This window comes from Talpa europaea, assembly GCF_964194135.1.
Source record: "Talpa europaea genome assembly, chromosome: 5".
In the NCBI taxonomy this organism is placed as follows: domain Eukaryota; kingdom Metazoa; phylum Chordata; class Mammalia; order Eulipotyphla; family Talpidae; genus Talpa; species Talpa europaea.
This window is the reverse complement of record NC_140071.1, coordinates 55,358,308-55,378,295: the sequence shown is the minus strand read 5'-3', so window position 1 is coordinate 55,378,295 and position 19,988 is coordinate 55,358,308. Positions and strand designations below refer to the sequence as shown.

The 19,988-nt window shown below is 33.8% G+C and overlaps 1 protein-coding gene across 4 annotated transcripts in view; it reads left to right on the top strand.

Annotated features, from left to right (window-relative positions):
• Positions 1-19,988, top strand: part of CWC27 (CWC27 spliceosome associated cyclophilin) — a gene marked incomplete at both ends in the record, with an annotated part of 152,737 nt that overhangs the window by 123,147 nt on the left and 9,602 nt on the right. For all 4 annotated transcript variants that reach the window (XM_084233276.1, XM_084233279.1, XM_084233277.1 and 1 more), the window contains 2 exons: positions 5,988-6,097; positions 8,799-8,902. In XM_084233276.1, the coding sequence (XP_084089402.1) occupies positions 5,988-6,097; positions 8,799-8,902 (214 nt within the window). The remainder of the gene's footprint in view (positions 1-5,987; positions 6,098-8,798; positions 8,903-19,988) is intronic.

Below are 19,988 nucleotides of genomic sequence, written 5' to 3'. Positions count from 1 at the left end.
GCTGTACTATAAATATTTATCATTTCAAAGTGATTATCAGATTGTATGAAATATATCTGCAGTGATTATGTACTGCAGAGAGAAAGTGCACATCATATCATAGTATAAAGAGTATAGAAACAACATAGGATTGTCAGAAAGTCTGATTTGTGCTATTTCCCACTTAGCACAATCATTTGACCTCTCTGAACCTCAGTTTTAGATTAGTAGGTCATTGCTACCTAAGAATTTTCTAGTACTAATTTCTTTTTGTGATTCTGTCATTCTCCTTTTATGTGTAATTTTAAAATTAAGATTTAATTTTAATTAAGACTTCTCGAAGTGTCTAGTAGAAAATACAGATAAAAATCAGTATTTTTATAGTTTTTATTCCAAAATGGAATACATTATGAAAATCTGGATAAATTTCTACTTTATTATAATACGTTGTTACCTTCATGTCTCAATTCAGCTAATAGAAAAACACTAGGGGGAAAAAAGCTATCATATTATTTTAAGCCTCAAAATTAGATGAAGCAATGAAGCTGGGATGAATAAAGAAAAAGATAAATAAAAACTCCATGTAAATATAGACTAACTACCACTTAATGTTCAGGGTTGAAGCATACTTCAGTGTTCTCTATTTAAGCACACATCAGATAGACCCTAAATTATTTTACCACTTTTGATTAATGTTCATGAAAATGTAGGTGCTTATTTTGACCACCAGATGGAGCCAATATTGTTTGATTTGTGGAATAAAAGTATTTGGTAAATAAAATTTTAAAAATGGTAGATTTGTTATTTTAGTTCACAGTTCAGAAAAAAAAATACTCTTAGCCTAGTCTTTACCCAAGCTTCTATCTATTTTTTGTAAATGTTTATACAAACACCTCCATTAAATAATTTCTTTATTGTGAATAAGTTTTCATCGTGGCATTTTCATTGAATAGAAACCAGTTTTTTTAAGGCAAGTACAGATTTAACCTCTGGTCATTCAATAAATATTATGGATTATAATTATGAAAGATTATAATGAAGAATGTATTTTATGTGAGCTTTCATTTTAAGGAAAATGAAGCATATTCCTATTGTTAACACTCCCATTATTAGACTTTTAACAAAACAAACCAAAAGCCAGGCATTTTGATAGGAGGAGTAGATATGTATGTTATCCCCAATAGCTCCTCAAAGAGATGGTAAAATTACCTCAATGAATAGCAGCAAATTCTTACAGGGATTCAACCCAGAAGGCTCAGTGCTAAGGAACCTTAATTAGGGTAACTGCCTTAAAGTTGATTTTTCCTATTCCTCTCATCTCTATTTAGTAATTGTCAGAAATTATCTAGTTCCTTACAACTTAATTTGTCAATTATCTATTAAAAATGTATTTCTCTGCTAGGCCCAAGCCTGTTGAGAAACCATTCTATTCAGCAAAAGCAATAAGGAAACTAGACACTGTTGTAATTTAAAACCCAAAAGTGATCAATCTGTTCTTTTTCCATTTAGCTACCATTTATTGAGTACATACTATATTCAAGGCATATGGCAGGTCACAAACAGGGCACATGTGAATTTGCCTGTGAGTTTATAGCTTAGGGGGCAATACAAAGATGCAGTTGTGATATATAATAAGACCCCCTCCCTAATAATAAGTTCCACTTTCAGCAGTTTCAGTTACCATGTCAATCAAGATCCAAAAATATTATGTGCAATAAAATGTTTTGAGAGTAAGATTACATTCACATAACTTTTATAACAAAGCGTTATAATTGTGTGGGGTTTTTTTTTAGTTATTATTCATTTCTTAATGTGACTAATTTGTAAATTTAACTACCACAGTTATGTTTGTATAGGAAAAAGCACATGGAGATATTTAGTGCTATCTGTGCTTTCAGCATCCCCTGGGGGTCGTGCAGTGTATCCCCCATTGATAAGGGGGAACTATTAAGTATAGTTAAGAGCTACAAAGTGTTTTAAAGGTTCAAATGAGAAAAAAATTATAGTTCATTAAGGATAATCAAGAAAAAGCCATAAACTATTCTTCCTAGGTGGAAATTATGGTGTAAACCCACTGTTTTACAAACTTTACTTCCCTTATATTATGATCTGGGAGGATTTTTGCTGTAGGCTTTTATGTCATCACCATATAGTCAATTGTTGACCTGACCCCTTTTTGTATTAAGTTGAAGTATTTTTGTCTAAGTTTTCTTGTGAATCAAAAAATAACCAAGCTGTTTAGGAACTTGTACTTAGATCCAGATTATATGGGTTTATATTCCTCTGTGTGTTATCCCTGAGATAAATTAGTATTTTATTGCCTGAGTTTCCTTATCAGTAAATGGGACTAATGTCTTCCTCATAGGTAGTTGGTTAGGAGGATTAACCAAGCAATTTAGGTTACTAGAATCTGGCACATGGTGAGTACTTGAAATGTTAGCTATCATGTTAGCTGTTGTCAAGTATGGCACTTTCCCTTGAATTAAAGATCTGGTGTATATAAAATTTGACAAAAACATACTTTGTAGCTTTCAGAAATGTCATGAGCTACAACTAGATTTCAGTAGCTGTCATTTTTGTTATATCCACGAAAGTCTTTCCCTTTTTGTTTTTATTATAAATTTTGTTTACTAATATCACTAACACATCACCTATTTATAAAAGTTTTCACTGGTTATGGTATCCAAACTGATTTAAAATCATTTATAGCAGACTGACTGTTTCTGACACATAATAGTCACTTGCTAAACTTTCTTTGAGAAATGAATGTGCAGTTACTGGGAGCTCTGGTCCTGAGACACTAGAGGTATAAGCCCTTTTACTTATAAAATGAGATTTGTGGATGGACACCATTGATTCATTAGCTAAGTAACCAATAATTAAGTAGTCATCACCTTTAATGTTTGGAACAATACGGTTTCCTAAAAAACAGATTAGTGGAGCAAGAATAAAGTCACTAAAACTAGCTCTCAGGGGAAGGACTGGAGGCATTCTTTATAAGATGCAGCAACAAAAATATATTCTTATCAGTCTTACTGCAGATTGTCACCAAAACTAAGAGTCAAAACACAAGTTTTAGCTTAGGCAATGCTCCAAATCCACAGGGGACACCAGCTAAGTCACATCACTTTCTCACACCTCAGTTACCTCATCTATAAACTATGAAAGCAGATTAGAAAATCCTCAAGGTAACTTCTAGTTCTTATGCTTTAGTAAACTGATAGTTATATTGATGTAGGACAGTCTCTTCACCAGCTTTTCATATATATTATCTAATTTTATCTCACACATAGCTAAGATATTTTAGAATTTTTGTTCTTACTATACTATATGTAAGCTAACAATAAAATAGTTAGCTCTAGGACTCAAGAATCAGCATTTTGATACTTATAATCAATTGCTATATTTCATTACTATTTTCATATATTATGTTTATTTTACCCTTCAGTTTACTTTGCAAAATGAAAGCCTATATTTTGATATCTTTCATATCATTGTTAAGAGTGTGAGGCATACAATAGACACTAAACTTTTTTTCTGAATTGAAGTTTTTTGTGTTTTTTTTTTGAAGTACAAGAGACATGTAACATTATTTTAGTTGCAGGTATACAATGTATGATTCAACATTTCTATACATTGCAAAATGGCTATCACAAGTCTCAATACCATGATTTTTATAACTACTTTGAAATTTGTAATACCCTATTATTGATTATAGCCCACATGCTGTGTATTATATCTCCTTGACTTCTGTTTGAATTGAAGTCTTAATTGAAGGCAGTAGGGCACAGTGTTGAACCCTTAGTACCATACAGACTCAAATCCCAGCTTCACTTTATTCCAGTGATGGTGTTGTCCTGTCCTTTTTCCTGATTTGGAAAATAGGTTTGTGAATATTTTCTTCATGAATTTAAAAGCACCTTAACATGGTGCCTGTTACATAGTAATTTCTCAGTGGGTGTTCCTCTCCACTCCCATTTTTCATTTCTATTTATTTAGCATATGTTTCATAGAAATTTCAGTTAATGACAAATCATCATTTGGTATCATATTACTTATGAATTATCCAGTGTATATTGAGATTTACAAGTAAAGTAGTACACTCTGTACTTAGAAAACCTGAACTTTTTAAACTCCTTGTTTAATTTTTAGTCAGTTTTATGTCATTAAAATATCCAGCCACCTATTCAAATTTTGTTTATTCAGGAGTATTGAAGCACATGAGAAATGAATGTGCTACTTCCTGTTCTGGCAACATGGGCTGACCTAACACAGAACTTCCTTCTCCAATAGATAAATACAAATGCCGGATAAAATGTAATCTAGCCCAATTTAAATACTCAGCTAAACATGAGAGAAAGAGAAGAAGGTTAAGAAAGTAAGAAAATTCCTAGGTACCAAAAACAAAAGGGAGACATAGCCAGAGCATTAAGTGGGCAAGCTGATACTATTGTTGCGGGGGAGGGGGGTGGAATATTGGAACCAGATGTAGATGCTAATAGCTAGAAGCTGGGGTTTTAATCTCACACTTGGACAGAGATGTGGCCTTGGGGCAAGAGAGGTGGGAACTAGAAAAACTGTCCCCAGGTCAGGAAGGCAAAAAAAAAAAATTTCATTTTTCAGAACTATGTATGGAGGGGAGGGGGGGAGTCAAAATCCTAAACCTCTACCAGGCACAGCTATGAAGAACGAATGTATGCTACCTGTATGGTACAGGAATCCTAGACCAAGAAATTAATTTTATAAAAATAAATAAAGCTCTAGACCAATGGAAGCACTTATTTGCCTAGTAGAAACAAATGAAGAGGTCTCCTTAGCAACCCTCACACACATCTGGGTGACTAGAGTTCCTATGGAGCGTGAGGGAGATACAGCTCCAGCTGAAGATAAACTCACAATCAAAAATTAGAATACACATAGAAATGAGCACTCTAGCTAGAGAAGACATAAAAGAATACACAAGATTAATCTGAAAAATGTAATATAACAAGTTTTTTAAATTAATTTAAAAGATTTTTAAAGGAATAAAAATAATAAAAGCTTAAGATGATCAAAAAAGAGCGGGAAAACTTTAAAAAGAAAACCAAATGGAATATATACTAATAAAAAAAATAGAATTATTAAATTATTTTTGTCTGCTGGTAGCTGTCCTATTTGTTAGATATGTTTATTGAAGTTGTTATTGTTACTATTTTATTTATTTTTTTTTTTTTAATAGAGGCATGTTTTTATTTATTTGTTTGTTTGTTTTGTTTGTTTATACATGCACTGGGTACAGTCAGAAGTGCGGGAGGGTGAGAGAATTCACCAGAGCCAGAGCGGGGAGCAGAGCAGGCAGAAGGACCGAAGTACACTGCTGAGGGGAGCAGCGGGCGGCAGGAGAGGTCTGCGCGCCATGCGGGACCCTTCTCCGGTGGCCGGGGAGCAGCCGGGGATTGAACCGGCGCCACAGAGGCCGCGGGCAGCTTCGCAACCCAGCGCTCAACCGCTGCGCCACCTGGGAGGCCCTATTGTTACTATTTTAACTGGATAATAAACGTGGCTGGGTATTGGAAAAATCAACCAATATTGAAAAAAATTGTAATTTGGAAGCCAAGAAAATAATGTAACATGGCATTGCTGAATTTTAGGTAAAATTTTCTTTTTTAAGTGAGTACTTGAAACGTTAGCTATCATGTTAGCTCTTTTCAAGTATGGCACTTTTCCTAGAATTAAAGATCTGGTGCGTATAAAATTTGACAAAAACAGCTGAGTACAAGTGAGGACAACTATAATAGTACAGCATATAATAAAGATGCTTATAAAATTGATTGATAAATTAACATCACTCACTTTCTAATTTAGGAAATAGTTGGGGAGCTGGTGAAGTTAGTTGGTTTGATTTTTAAATTAAATGGAGGAAAACCAGTTCCAGATTCTGACCTCCTTTTCAGTGATAGGAGCAGAGACATTTATATGAATCCACAGAGGTTTTTTCCTATTTATTATAGTTGACTGTTATTTTTCAGAAGAAGAGCCTGCTCCAGATGGTGCTGTTGCAGAATACAAAAGAGAAAAGCAAAAGTATGAAGCTTTAAGGAAGCAGCAGGCAAAGAAAGGAACTTCCCGGGAAGACCAGGTAACTTCACAGATCAAAATCCATTTGTAATTCATTACCTTTTAACTGTCTCCAAGCAAGCATTGTTAGTACATTCTAGTCTGGTTATACATAGGGGAGGCTGTGCTCTTAAAAATGGAAAAGGATATATTTATAAAGGGTGGGATGACAAGGACCTTGGCCACTCATGCAGAGGTCCAACTGTTAGAGTTCTTTCCAGATGTTTTAGGTGAAAAGCCTAAAATTTTCAAATGTCAACCTTGTACTACCATATCAAGCACAAGAGCCTTGCAACGCCATAATTTATCACTCAGGTAAAACCTTCATCTAAGTAAATATTAAGAAATGGAGTAGTGATTATAAATAGTAAGTGCATTTTATCCAGTCTGCAGTTCACATGCTAACTGACCAGTTCCACTTGAAATTGTGCACTGCCTGTAAACAAGGTATTGGTCTATAGGTTGACTTCTACTGTGAATATTACAAAATTCTAATCATTGTAAGTTTCTCAGTTATCAAGAAAAAAAGAGATAGGAAGCTAGCTCGACAATTTGGGGTCAACTACATGCCATAGAGTACTTAGTACTCAAGAAAACACATTTCTACAGCAGTCCTTAATGATGAAAAGCTAGGGGACGGACCAAAATCATTTCTTTTTGGTGCTGCAGTATATGTATTAGAACATGTCATTTTAGGCATATAAATAAAACAGGGATAATAAAAGTAAATTAGAAAACCTAAGCCTATTTGGGTAAATTAATCTACTCAGGAATTATAAATGACACCTAATTACTGGTAAGGAAGGCTTATGCATCTGTATTTAGCATAAAAATAATCAGGGAAAGTTCAACAAGAAGTCAGGTATAGGAAATTGTAATTACAGAGAATTAACAAGTACAATTTTCAAAAGCAATGGAACATCAAATTAAATTAAGAAAAAATACATTATTAATTTGTTTTCATGAGGGCACAAAGACTTGTGAACAGCAACTATAGTAAATATAATGCTAGAGATGCTAAGGACCATTCATATTCAAGCATTCCTCTTTTTTTCCCCCCACTCTTAGTAAATAATTATTAAGACTACCATGTGCTTATCACTGTATTTGATAGTAAACAAGTTGGACACATCACTGCTCTCTCTTAGCCATGAGGAAAGAGCCAGTTAAATAAGTAACACCAATAAAAGGACATGAACATTACAGCATGGTAGGTGTTGGGAGTTATGTAAATTCAGAAGGATCTAACAGGGGCTGACTTTGGAAAGACCTTCCTGGGAAAATGACTTGTCAGCTGAGGTTTAAAAGTTGGATAGGAGATAAGTGACTAGACAAAAGGGACAGTATATGAGGAACCCTTGATTTCTTTGCAAAGAATTGAAAAATGTTAAGTGTGACTGGAACTTAAACTAAGAGAAAGAGAATAATAATACGGAAGAGATAAGAGAAGCCAGTTCATCCAGGTTATTTTTGAGTCATATTAGGGAGTTCAGATTTGCCATAAGGACAATGGGGAACCACTGAAGGAAGAAAGTGATGTGATTTTGGGGGAGATTCTCCCAACCTGTGTACAGTATGGAGAGTAAACGGCACTCACAACAGGATTGGGGCACAGAGGCCATGGAGAGACATTTATGTTTAGATATGTATATATAAAGTCTGCCAAGGCAGACCCCCTTCAATACAGCTTATATTTTAGTGTTGAATCTAGCATCAATATCTTAAATACTTGCTTTTTTAGACAGCTAGAACTTCATCCCATTTCACAGCTGTGTACTTTTAAAAACCTGTAGAAAATAGAAACTTCTCTGAGCAAATTCTGGAGTACATTGTTAAGGCTTAGCCAGGGGACAATATGATTACACATTGTAGGCACTTGTTACTTCTTACCTACAAAGGTAAAAGGAGCCAAATAAAAATCAGAGGAATGATTCCTTCAAAAAAATATACAGACTCCGTGTGCTATTTATAGCCTCCTCCTTTCACTTAACAGTAGAGTGTAATACTTCATATAGCCATTTTTATTATCAGTATAAAACCATATTCATTGATTCTTACCAAATTTATCTAATTCCTTACTGATAGACATTTCATACTTCTATTACTCCACTTACATGAATTTTGCTGCAGTGCTCATCTGTTGTACAAGTCATTTTCAGTGTTCCTTCATGTTTCTATGTATTCCCAGGATTGGAATTATTGAATCAAAGGGAGTGATCATATTAAAGCTTCTAATATATATAAACAGCTTTCTAAAGGGGTCACTTCAGTTTCTCCATCTTCCAATAGTTAATGTGCTCATTCATTTTACCTTCCCCAATATAGATATTTTCACATTTTAGAAATGTTCAATTTTTTGTTGGTGTTTTGTTTTTGGTTTTACATATCTTTGTAGCATACCTCCCATCTTACACACATTAAAAAACTTTGGCATGCCTTTTAAAATTTAAGCACCTTCTATATAAGCAAATATATTTTCCCCAAATCAGAAAATAGTCATGTATCTATGAAAAAAATGTCAACACAAATGCAAACAAGATAGTATTAAGGTTTGTGAATGTCACTGTTGCGCTTGAAGACAGGTTTGTTCTTTTCCTCCAAAATTAAAAATTTATCGAAATGGTTTATATCCTGGTAGGGTATTTTCTTCCCTACCAAATTTGTTTCTTCTAAAATTATATTTATCTTTTTCAGAAAACTTAATAGTCTAATTGTTATTTCAGACTCTTGCTCTGCTGAACCAGTTTAAATCTAAACTCACTCAAGCAATTGCTGAAACTCCTGAAAATGACATTTCCGAAACGGAAGTAGAAGATGATGAAGGATGGTAAGCTTTAATTCTTTTATATTACCATGAAAGGAAAGGTTCAGAGCACAGATACTATTAGGACATTTCTACTACATCACCCCATTTTTTTTTCAGACTTTGCCTTCAGTAATGCCCTCATCATTCTAGGCCCTCACCATTCTTTTACTTCATTTCACTTCCGTAAGCATTTATTAAGGACTTGATGTGTTTCTGTATTATGCTGGCCAATGGAAAAATAACAAGAAATATATGACTACTGCTGCCCAAAGCACCTCTCTAATAGTGAGGAAAAGATAAAATTCACATTACACAGCTAGAAAGCAGCCTTAACAGATTCTCAATCATTAACATTTTACACTTTGCCACAAACATTTTAGAAACCAGTATTCCATTTCATATTTCTGTTAAGTTCCTTTTCAAATTTATGACAGTCCCAGCAATACATACATAGTTAACTTATTTTTAATCTTTGGGTATTTTAAGCTTTGTAAGACTCTACAAGAAGTAAAGGAATTAATGACTTGTCCAAGCCCTACGCTTACTTAGCATTTTATCCTGCACTGACAAAAAAGGGGGAAAAATAAAAGAACAAGTATTGTGCTTTCCCTTATCACACTCCTCCATTCTCAAGATGACTGCACATGTGGTATATTAGGCCTCCCCACACCTAACTGCCTCCACCTCCCACCATAGTCTGGCTCAGGCACACTGCTGCAAGCCAGCCCGTGGGTCACCCCCCACACATGACTCACCCTCTGGAGCCTCTGAACTGTCACATGTGCCATTACCCCAACCCAGAATCATAGCCTCGCTCCCCGCTGCCAAAGAGCATCTCTCCCTCTTTCAAAAATCTGTTCAGCACTCCCAGTCCTCCAGGAAACCAGTCAGCAAGATTTGTTGAGCTCTCACAAATCTAGAGGGTGGAGGAAAGAGGGCTGGGACACTCATTAAAACAGACATAAAAACACTTATTAAGAAAACATTTAAGCAAGTAAGACTCAGCAACTATATATAACTTTAATCCAATGGCCACAGGGCAATGATTTGAATGGAATGAAGCCTACCTTCCTGAGACCCTGAAGGCATTGTGTGTTTCTCACTCTGTACTTTCTGTGTGATCTGGGTTGTGTTGTCAATTTTTTGTAAAACTCTTGATCTCTTTTTATAGCTTTCTATGACTTATATTTGCTTATACTTAAATTCAAAGTTACTTAAAGGCAAAAACTAGTTCTTCCCATAATTCTTGCTCCGCCAAAGGTGAAGGCTCGGTAAATGTTGATTGACCCACAGAGATAAATGTGCATTATACAGAAAAATTTTCTGTTTCTTATATGACTGGACAGGTTTAGTTTTATTTTGGATTCCTTGAATGTCTCAAAATATCTTTCAAATGTTTTGGGTCCAGCCACCACACACACAAAAAATGTTTTGCCAGTTCCTCTTCCCCTTATTTTTGAATCCATATGCATTTTTTGAGGAAATATGATCCATGTGTTTCTGATTCATTTACACTTAACTCATCAAGATGGTGTTTTGTAAGAGCAGTTTGATGCCCAATAAGTTTTTCTAACCTTTTTATAAGCCATTTAAGTCCTTTTTTATTGAACAGGAAAGTCACCAACAAATTCAAACCCAGAAGTTTCATTTGAAATTCATAACCCACAAGATTCAAATTTGCTTTCAACTTGGCAAGGCCACTTAACTTCTCAAAGTTCTTCCTACCCCCTTGGTTTAGTATCCTCTCATTTTGAATTCCTCATTAGCTTCAGATATCAATTATGTGTTTTTAAATGTGTCATTCTTGTTTTTGACATAATTTCGCAGTACAATGTCTTAATATCCTCATTAGAAAGTTAAACAAATGGGAAAACTCCAGATGGGGAAAAAAATCACTGGTCAAAGATGTTGGCCGGTGCTCCATCTGGAGAACAAAAATAAGTGGTAAAGGAAGAAGAAATAAAGCTAAAGGAACTATTACTAGATCATCAATGGTTTCATTTCAGCTTTCAGCTGCAGTGTCCTGAACAGAAAGTCAGAACTGTGCAGTGCACACCTACACATTTTTTAAAATTTATTTTATCTGACATCAAATAAAATGCCTTTATTGTCAAAGCACTATACAGAATTATATGGAATACATGAACTCTTACATAATGCCTTTTTGTTGCAGTATAGACTATTGAAATTTGGTAACCTGCAGAGCAGCAGCATCATTTGTGTTCATAAATAAACCAGTTAAGCTTCATCAGGTCTGTGGTGATTTAGATCCTCTCTCATAAAGTATATTCCACTCAGAAAGGAAGTCTTATATTCAAAATGATTTACAACAAGTATTATGAGTGCATGGCATGTGCATGTGTGTTATGCATAAATTACATGGTTCCCAGACTATTTTGTAGGCCACGGTTGCTGCTTTTCTAAGAAGCAAAAGTCACTCTGTACTACATTGTCAGGGTCTGTTATCTGAGGTAAAATGATTGCTTCTAAGACATTTTTATGTGTCCGCATGAGTGACCACACATTGAGGGATCATTTTCACTTTCTGTCAAGATAGAAACCATTACCAATTTGTTATGTTTTCTTTTATTTGGCAAACTATTCTATTCGCATTTTTGGCTGAGCTGCTGTATTGGCATGGTATACAACAGACATTTGGGTACCATTCAGCAGCATTCTACTTTTTATGCAAAAAAAAAAAAGTGGGAGGGGAGAGAAAAGAAAAGAAATATGATTCTATTGTAAACACTGTATATGGTGTTTGATAATTATTCCCAGATTTCACTGTCTAACAAGACATTTAAAGAAGTAGTAGTAGTAGATGTAAGCTGAAATGCATGCTAGAAATTTTTCACTCAAAATTGTTAGGATTCTTCCTTTGCTACAATATATAGCACCAATATTTGGTGGTGGTGATGGGCACCAAATTCCAGCATAGCAGTTAAAGTAGCCCCTTTGCCACTACATTCCTTAGTTCCAAAGCATCACACTCTTAGAGCTATCGAATCTTTCAAGCATGGATTTTATAAAACCAATTAGATACATGGCAGGAATCATCAGCCAAAGGATTCATATGACCATGTGGATGAAGTCCATATGCCATTTTGGGTTGAGTTAGATAAATCTTGGTTAGCTCCCAAAAAAGTTTTGAGAGCTGTATCTGACAACAGTGGACAGACTTAGAAAAGAAAGCCACCTGTCCTTACACAACAAAATGGTCATTCTAAGGAGAGGAGAAAAATTAAATCTATGTCAGTACTGTGATTTTGTGACTGTTAGCCACTCACTACTATGTTCCACTGAAAATTGTTTCCAGATTGTTGAATCAAAGATTAACTTAAATTTCCAGCAAATATAATAATAGACATAAAGGCCTATCTACCTTCCTCCCTCCTTGGCATCCTTTCTTTCCCCTCCACTTGCCTACAGTGCATAGTGTTCAGCCTTAAAAGTATTAGGAAAACACTAATAATTACCGAGTTGTCTTAACTAAATATTTTGAAAATTATTTTTAGATGTTCACTGTAGAAAAATCAGAATGCAGACCTCTCAAAAGAATAAAAATCACCTGAGACCCCAAACACAACAATAAATACTATGAATTTATACATATATATATTCCCGCCAAGATTTTTCTGTTCACATAAATATTTTAAGGTGAAATTATATCATGTACAACTACAATTTTATGACTTTTTTCCCCTTGGTAAAATGTAGTATTGCTTTTCCTTGTCATCTATAAATGTTTGTTGTATTATGACCATGTAAAATTCCACTATATGATGAACCACAGCTTAATTGATAAGCCCCATGTTATTGGATATTTAGGCTCTTTCTGATATTATATACAACATACAATAAACATCCGTGTATCTATATTTTTGTCAGTTTTCCCAGGATAAATTTCTAAATGTAAATTGCTTAGTCAATGAATATATATGTCAGGTTTCTGTTAGATTTTCTCAAATGACTCACCCAATATGTTTTTCCCATATATATTCCCAAGTAAAATGTCAATTTTGAGACTTGCATTTAAGGCTATTAGAATCTCAAAAATTATTTAATTGCTTTGTAGTGCTGACTGAAAGAATAACAAGAATAACACTTGAGAAATGTTTTTGCCTCTGTAAACTTAAAAAATATACCGTCTGGTTTGCTTCTGTTTATAACAAAACTGGTAAAAGTTTCAACATAAGTAATTGTCTCATCCTCAGGTCAAAGTAGTCTTGTTCTTGTTTCTGAAAAGCTTTCCTGCTAAAATAGTCCTATGGGTTAGAACTTTTGGATCTATTTTGGTTTTTCTAGTTTTGTTTCCCTTTTTTTTTCATTTTTATTATTGAACCTTAGCCTGCTTTAAGAGGCAGATTTGTTAAACCTCATAGGTTGAAGAGCAGAATCCCTCAAGTCACAAAAGTTGATCACTAAACTACTATATTTAAGACAAACATAGACTGGTACTGAAAGGTTGTATACTAACTGATGTGACCTATGTCTAGACCTCATAACAACCTTCACTGAAGCAGTGCTTATTTGAATGGTTATATGAAACTCAGGAGAAATTTGTTTCAAACTCTTTTTGCATGGTGTAAGCCAGAAAAAAGCTAGAGCATGAGAGGAAAAAAGAAATCTGATGATCATAAGTCATATCAGCAATTCACAGAAATCTTTGGGAGGGCTGTGGGCTGTGGAACAATATAGAAGTCCCCAGCTGTGAGATGTTTTATAATAGGATAATACCTGGAGTCTTAAATCAAGTTAATAAAATGTTTGGCTCAATCAATCTGGAAAAAGCAATATTGCTTAGTTCATGGGATCAAAAGGGGAGTTTATTTTGCTGTGAAGTCTTGTTGCTGTATTTCCAAAGAGCCAATGTGATTTTATTCACTAATTATAAAGTGCACCCCTTTATTCTTCTTGATAAAACTTTGAACCTCTTGTTAGTAGAATTTCGACTTTATAATCAGCTCTAAGACAAGTTTTCATTCATTAGCTTTTAGGGAATAATATTTTCAGCCTTTTCTGTAATTATATTTATTACTGTAAATGTCATCCTTAATTCAGTCTTCTCTAACTTGTAGCCTAAGGTAAATTGTGCTTTGTGTTTTCTTATAGTTCAGATAGTGAGCTTTTATGCTTATTAAAATGCTGCTGTCATCCGAACCTTAATTTCATTAGGTACTCCAAATATTATGCTTTTTTCCCCTTAAAACATGCTTTACAGCATGTGAGACTTTTGAAAATAAAAAGAATCCTCAAGAACACTCATCATCCAGTGAAACTAAAGCCTTTTAGTGGTGTTAATGCTGCAGCATAGCATTTATGGCTCAGTCTATTCAAAAAGGTCAGATTAATTCCATTTTATAAGAGTATAAAGAAATTGAAAGTTATTTAATTCTTATGTGTTTAATGTAAATTACGTATGTGGTACGGAATGTGGAAAAAAAGTTAGACAGGACACCCATCCCCATTGATTTATAGTCTAATAGCAAATGAGACAAGATGTCACTGTAAAGAAGGAGTTTTCTGTAGAGGACAGACATCAGGAGTAAATTGTGAAGTGCTTTCATAGGTCATTGGCAAGATAATAATGAGACTTTGGGTTCACATAGGCATCTAAACTCTCCTGATGTGGTTTAATCCTTCCATGGTAACTTGGTGAGATAAGGTCTGTTATTCTCTAATGACCTGAGAGGAAACTGAGGCTAAAAGATCTGCGATTCAGTGAGTAGCAACATGCCATAGGCAGACATCCAGGGCTTTTCTGGATAGTACTCTAGAACATCCCTTCAGTATTTTTTAGGAATTTACTTTCATCATAGATAGGTTTCTGAATAAAGCTATTATTTGTGTAATTCAGGATTCCTTTTCGAAGTGAATTCACTATAATCAAACAAATAGAAACTAAATGTTTAAAATGAGCAGTTTTTCTCTGTTCTCACTCATATTTATTTTTTAATTTTATTTTTTTCAGAGCAGTTTTAGGTTGACAGCAAAATTGAAAGGAAGGTGCAGAGATTTCTATATACTCTCTACTGAACACATGCATTGCCCCTCCCTATTATCAATATCCCCCACTAGAGCCTGTCTTACAAATGATGAACCCACATTCATAGACACTATCACTCAAAGTCCATGGTGTATATTAGGGTTCGTTTTTGGTGGTGTACATTCTGTGGGCTTGGAATAATGTATAATGACATTTATCCATCATTATCACATCACACAGTGTAGTTTCACTCCCATATAAATCCTCTGTGCTTTGCCTTTCATCTTTGCCCCAACTTCTGGCAACCTCTAATCTATTTACTATCTCCACAGTTTTGCTTTTTTCCAGAATGTCATGTAGTTGGAGTTTTCTTTCACTTAGTAATGTGCACTTGTGGTTTCTTGATGTCTTTTCATGGCTTGATAGCTCTTTTCTTTTTAACACTGACTAATAGTCATTGTCTGAATGTACCATTTAAAAACTCCATCTCATTATTGCATCAAGATTATGAATAAAGCTACTCTAAACATCAATATGTAAATTCTTCTATGCACATACATTTTTGACTCCTTTCATTAAATACCAAGGACCGTATTTGTTGGTCCATATTTTACCTATTGTAAAAGTATGTTTAATTTTGTCAAAAACTGCTAAACCCTCTACCAGAGTAGCTGAACTACCTCTGCACTCCCCACAGTGAGATGTTGTACCACATCTCCACTAGCTTTGTCCTTACACTGTTTTGGATTTTGGCCATTCTAGGTATGAGGTAGTAGTATCTCTTTTAATTTGTAATTCCCTGATGACCTATAACAATGACCATCTTTTCACATGTTATTTGTCATTTCTATATCTACTTTGGTGAGTTTTCTGCTAAGGATTTTTTGTCTATTTTTTAATCTGACAAAAGTACTCATTTTCTCATTTTTGAGTTTTAGAAGTGCTTTGTGTGTTTTGCAGAATGATCCTGTATCCAATATGTCTTTTTCGAATATTGCCTTCAAATTTGTGACTTGTTTTCACATCCTTTTGATGTTATTTTTCACTAAGCAGAAGTTTTCAATTTTAACGAAGTCCAGCATACCACTATTTCTTTCATGGATCACACCTTTGGTGCTATATCTAAAATATCATCATCCTACACGTGTCATCTACATTTTCTTGTATGCTATCATCTAGGAGTTTTATACTTTTGTATTTTACATTGGATATGTCTAAAATCCATTTAATATTTGAGAAGGGTGTAAGGTATATTATAGGTTCATGTTTTTGCTTGTGGAGTGCATATATTTTCATGATCTATCTGTAGAACTACTATAATGTGACATCTCATGATCTCTTTTGAAACTAATTAAGTATATTTTAGCCAATTATAATTTATTCAGATTAAATGATAAGTTTATACAAATAGAAGTCACTTATACTTTTCCTAAAGTATACATCCATTTTATGCTTTTTTAAATCCTTAATCTTTTACTAATAGTAAGAGATGAAGGTAACTCTGAATCTCACCAATTTGTTGTTGAGACAAATATTTGCATGTGCTGTACTGTAGGGACCTTTATTCTATGCTTCTCCTTGAACCCTCACAAAAGTCTCATATGGCTCATTAGATAGGGACCACCTATGGTAGATTCGTTTATTACAACTCCTTCAGATAATTAATATTATGCCATCCTATAAATGGGAAAAAAACTGATGCTCAGGTTATTTGCCCAAGATCACCCTTTAAAAATGGTGAGTCACACATGACCCATGTTGCTTCCAGAATGCCAGCTTCTACTAACAGTAAAATCAATATGAATCAAAATTCAGTAGGATGAGGAAAAAATTTCAACTTGAATTTCAGAGATCTTTGATTCTAAATGATAATCTGTCTACTGGAGCTGAATATAGCATATCATTCACTTTTATCTTTTGAATACTTTCCATATTCCTTTAAAGATACTAACTATTGTGGAAGTTCCTTCTAAAACAGCTATTCTTTTTTCACCAGTAGTTTTGAGGCCAAAATCTACTCTATAATCCCATGTATTGAATTATCACCTAATTGTCCAGTGATGTGTTAAAACAGACTTTCATGTGTTCAAATCCCTGCACTGATAGTGAGCAATGATTGACCTCGAAAACAGCCTTACTTACAAGCCTGAATTTCTTCACCTGCAACTTGGAGGTTATAATACCTACCTCAACGTTATTATTAGAATTATATGAGATAATCATGTAAAGCAGTCAACAATGTCTGGCTTTTAGGAAATGCTCAAGAAATATTAGGTGTGAGAGAATAAGGGGAGGTGTAGTATTAGTAAGTCTTTACGTATTAGTTAAGCTGTAGAGGCTGAACTTTCTAAATGTCAAAATGTTAGTTTTAGAATCCTCCAATGTAATAACCACAAGGAAAAATAACATGTAAAGAAAAATAACATGTAAAGAAAAGGCAGTTTTTAATTAATTCAGTTAATGTTATCTGTGACCTCAAAGGAATGTTGATATATTCAATAAATACACTAGTAGTGCTCAAAGGTTCTATTTTTAAATCTGCTGAGAAAAGTATAGTAAAGCGGTCTTTAAGCTGAATTCAGATTATAAAATGCTAAGGCTTGCAAAGTTTAACCAATGTAAAGTCAGCATTCATAGAGAAAAAGGGGAGTAGACAAGATTACCTTTTCTATGCTGGGTAAAGTCATACATTGTGTACTGTCTCCAGAATCATTTTTTTTTCTTTTTTCTTTCTTTTTCAAGATGACAGTACTTTGAAACAAAGAAAAACTATAGGCATAAGTAGTTTCTTTATTTGGAAAGAGTTTATGGAGCAGTTTCTTGGGATTACCATAATGTCGTAAAAGAAAAAAAGTCATTTCACAGTGGTAGTGACAGCAGCAAACCCATTGCAAAATGAAAGTTGCCATTGTACACAGGCAATCAAGAAATTATCAGTATTGCTTTGATACTTTAACTCTATTTGACTTTAAATGATGCTTTAAACAGGATACAAAAACCCAAGTGGTAAAATTCCAGGTGAAATATAGTGAAGAAAAAGCATAATTTGAAAATAATTGTTTACATTTCTTTAAAGGCACTTTTAAGAGATGTTGTTTTCATTCACACAGTTATATAATAGATGCAGTTAATACTAATTGTCATTGCCTTTTCAAATAACTTAATTTGTGCTTATAACGCATGTTCAATATTTAAAATATTGAAAAGGGACAGGAAAGAAACAATTACTATCCCATGGATAACCATCCTTCCAAATAAATATATGTATATATAGAGCTATGTATATATTTTTTGCCAAACAATGGAAATTCACCCAGTTTTTCTTTATAAGCCTTTTATAATTCAGTAATTAAATATTTTATAAATCCACTCATTTCTTAGACTAAAAGAGTAAAGCTGCTGAGTATCCTTTCTTTTTAAATTTAATTGAGGTATAATTTACATATCAGAGAATGAAAGTTTTTATCTGTTTACTTTGATTCATTTTGGCAATTGTATATACCTATATAAACACCATCGGAATAAGATACGGGATTTCACAATACTCCAGGAAGTTCCTTTTTCCCTTTCCAGCTAGTTCCTTCTCCACCAACTGTCTCTGATTTCTGTCAACTCAGGTATGCCTTTGCTAATTTGTTTGCTGGATTACATTCCAAAAAGTTGAGTCATTTATACCTGTACCAGCAATGTATGAAGTTGCTGGTTTCTCCTTATTCTAGGAGAATATGTTTGATGTGAGTATGTATGTGCTGTAATATATCATAGATAACAGATAATGGATATATTAATCTTTGTCAGTTTCTAACTTTATATTGTTTCCTGGTAAAATTGAACTTTTAAAATATGTTAATATTTTAACTGGCCATTTCTATTTCATTAATGTTGTGGTTTTTAACTGTATAGTCTAATATTTTTAATTATTTATAAAAGCTCTTAAATATTAAGTTATTATTTTTGTTTAAATATTGTTTCGTTTTGGGCCTCCCCGGTGGTGCAGCGGTTGAGCGCTGAGTTGTGAAGCTGCCCGGAGGAGGGTCCCACATGGCGCGCAGACCACTCCTGCCGCCTGCTGCTTCTTTCCCTCAGCAGTGTACCTTGGTCCTTCTGCCTGTTCTGCAGCCAGCTCTGGCTCTGGTGAATTCTCTCACCCTCCCGCGCTTCTGACTGTAGCCAGTGCTTATATGAATAAATAAATTAAATAAATCTTAAAAAAATAAATAAAAATAAATATTGTTTCGTTTTTAAATAGGAGTTTTAAATTTACATTTGCATTTAAATCTGCCAGTCTTTATCATCAAAAATGATCAGTTTCATCCTATACATCTTCATAATCCCAGGCTTATATAAATAACCTGGTTATATCTTTCTTTAGATTTTTAAAATGTATTTTTTATTTTAATTTTTGTCTTTATCTGAAATTGATTTGGTATTTGTATTACATTAATGTTATAGCCATTTCCATTTTTTTCTTAATTGCTAATCACCATAATCTAATATGACCAATTAAATATGACCAATTAAATATGACCTTTATCCGTTGCATAAAATCTTAGGTGTATTTTTGGGTCCATTTTGGTTTTTTTACATGGATTTTTCTTATATTTCTATGCTAATATCTCACTGGTAGGTAAATTATTATCATGCTATGTAATATCTGCTAAGGCAAGTTGGACCTTTATTGTTCAACATTTATACTTTACAAACTTTATTAAGCAATTGATTAATGTGCTACATTCTTGTTTTCTTTTAGTTAGCCACACCTGGAAAAAGCTTAGACAATTGCCCATGGATTGAGTAAAAAGACTCCATTATTTAAAAGTGGCCACTACCTGCATGTGACCTTAGTGCCAGGAAGGAAATAACCAGTCTCTAGACAAATTCTATACCTTCAAAGGAATGAAAAAGATTGCATGTGGATAATAAGTAGCCTGAGAAGCAAAATCTAGGATATTCACTTGCCACTTTCTAGTATACATATATAAATGTTTTTAGGAGTTTGATCAGAATTTTTTCTATTTCCAGGTTACTGAACAAAGTACAAAGTACAAAGGATTAACAAAGTCATAGAATAGATAACATTTCTTTCATTTTTCATGTGAATCCCCAAGACATCTAAAATAG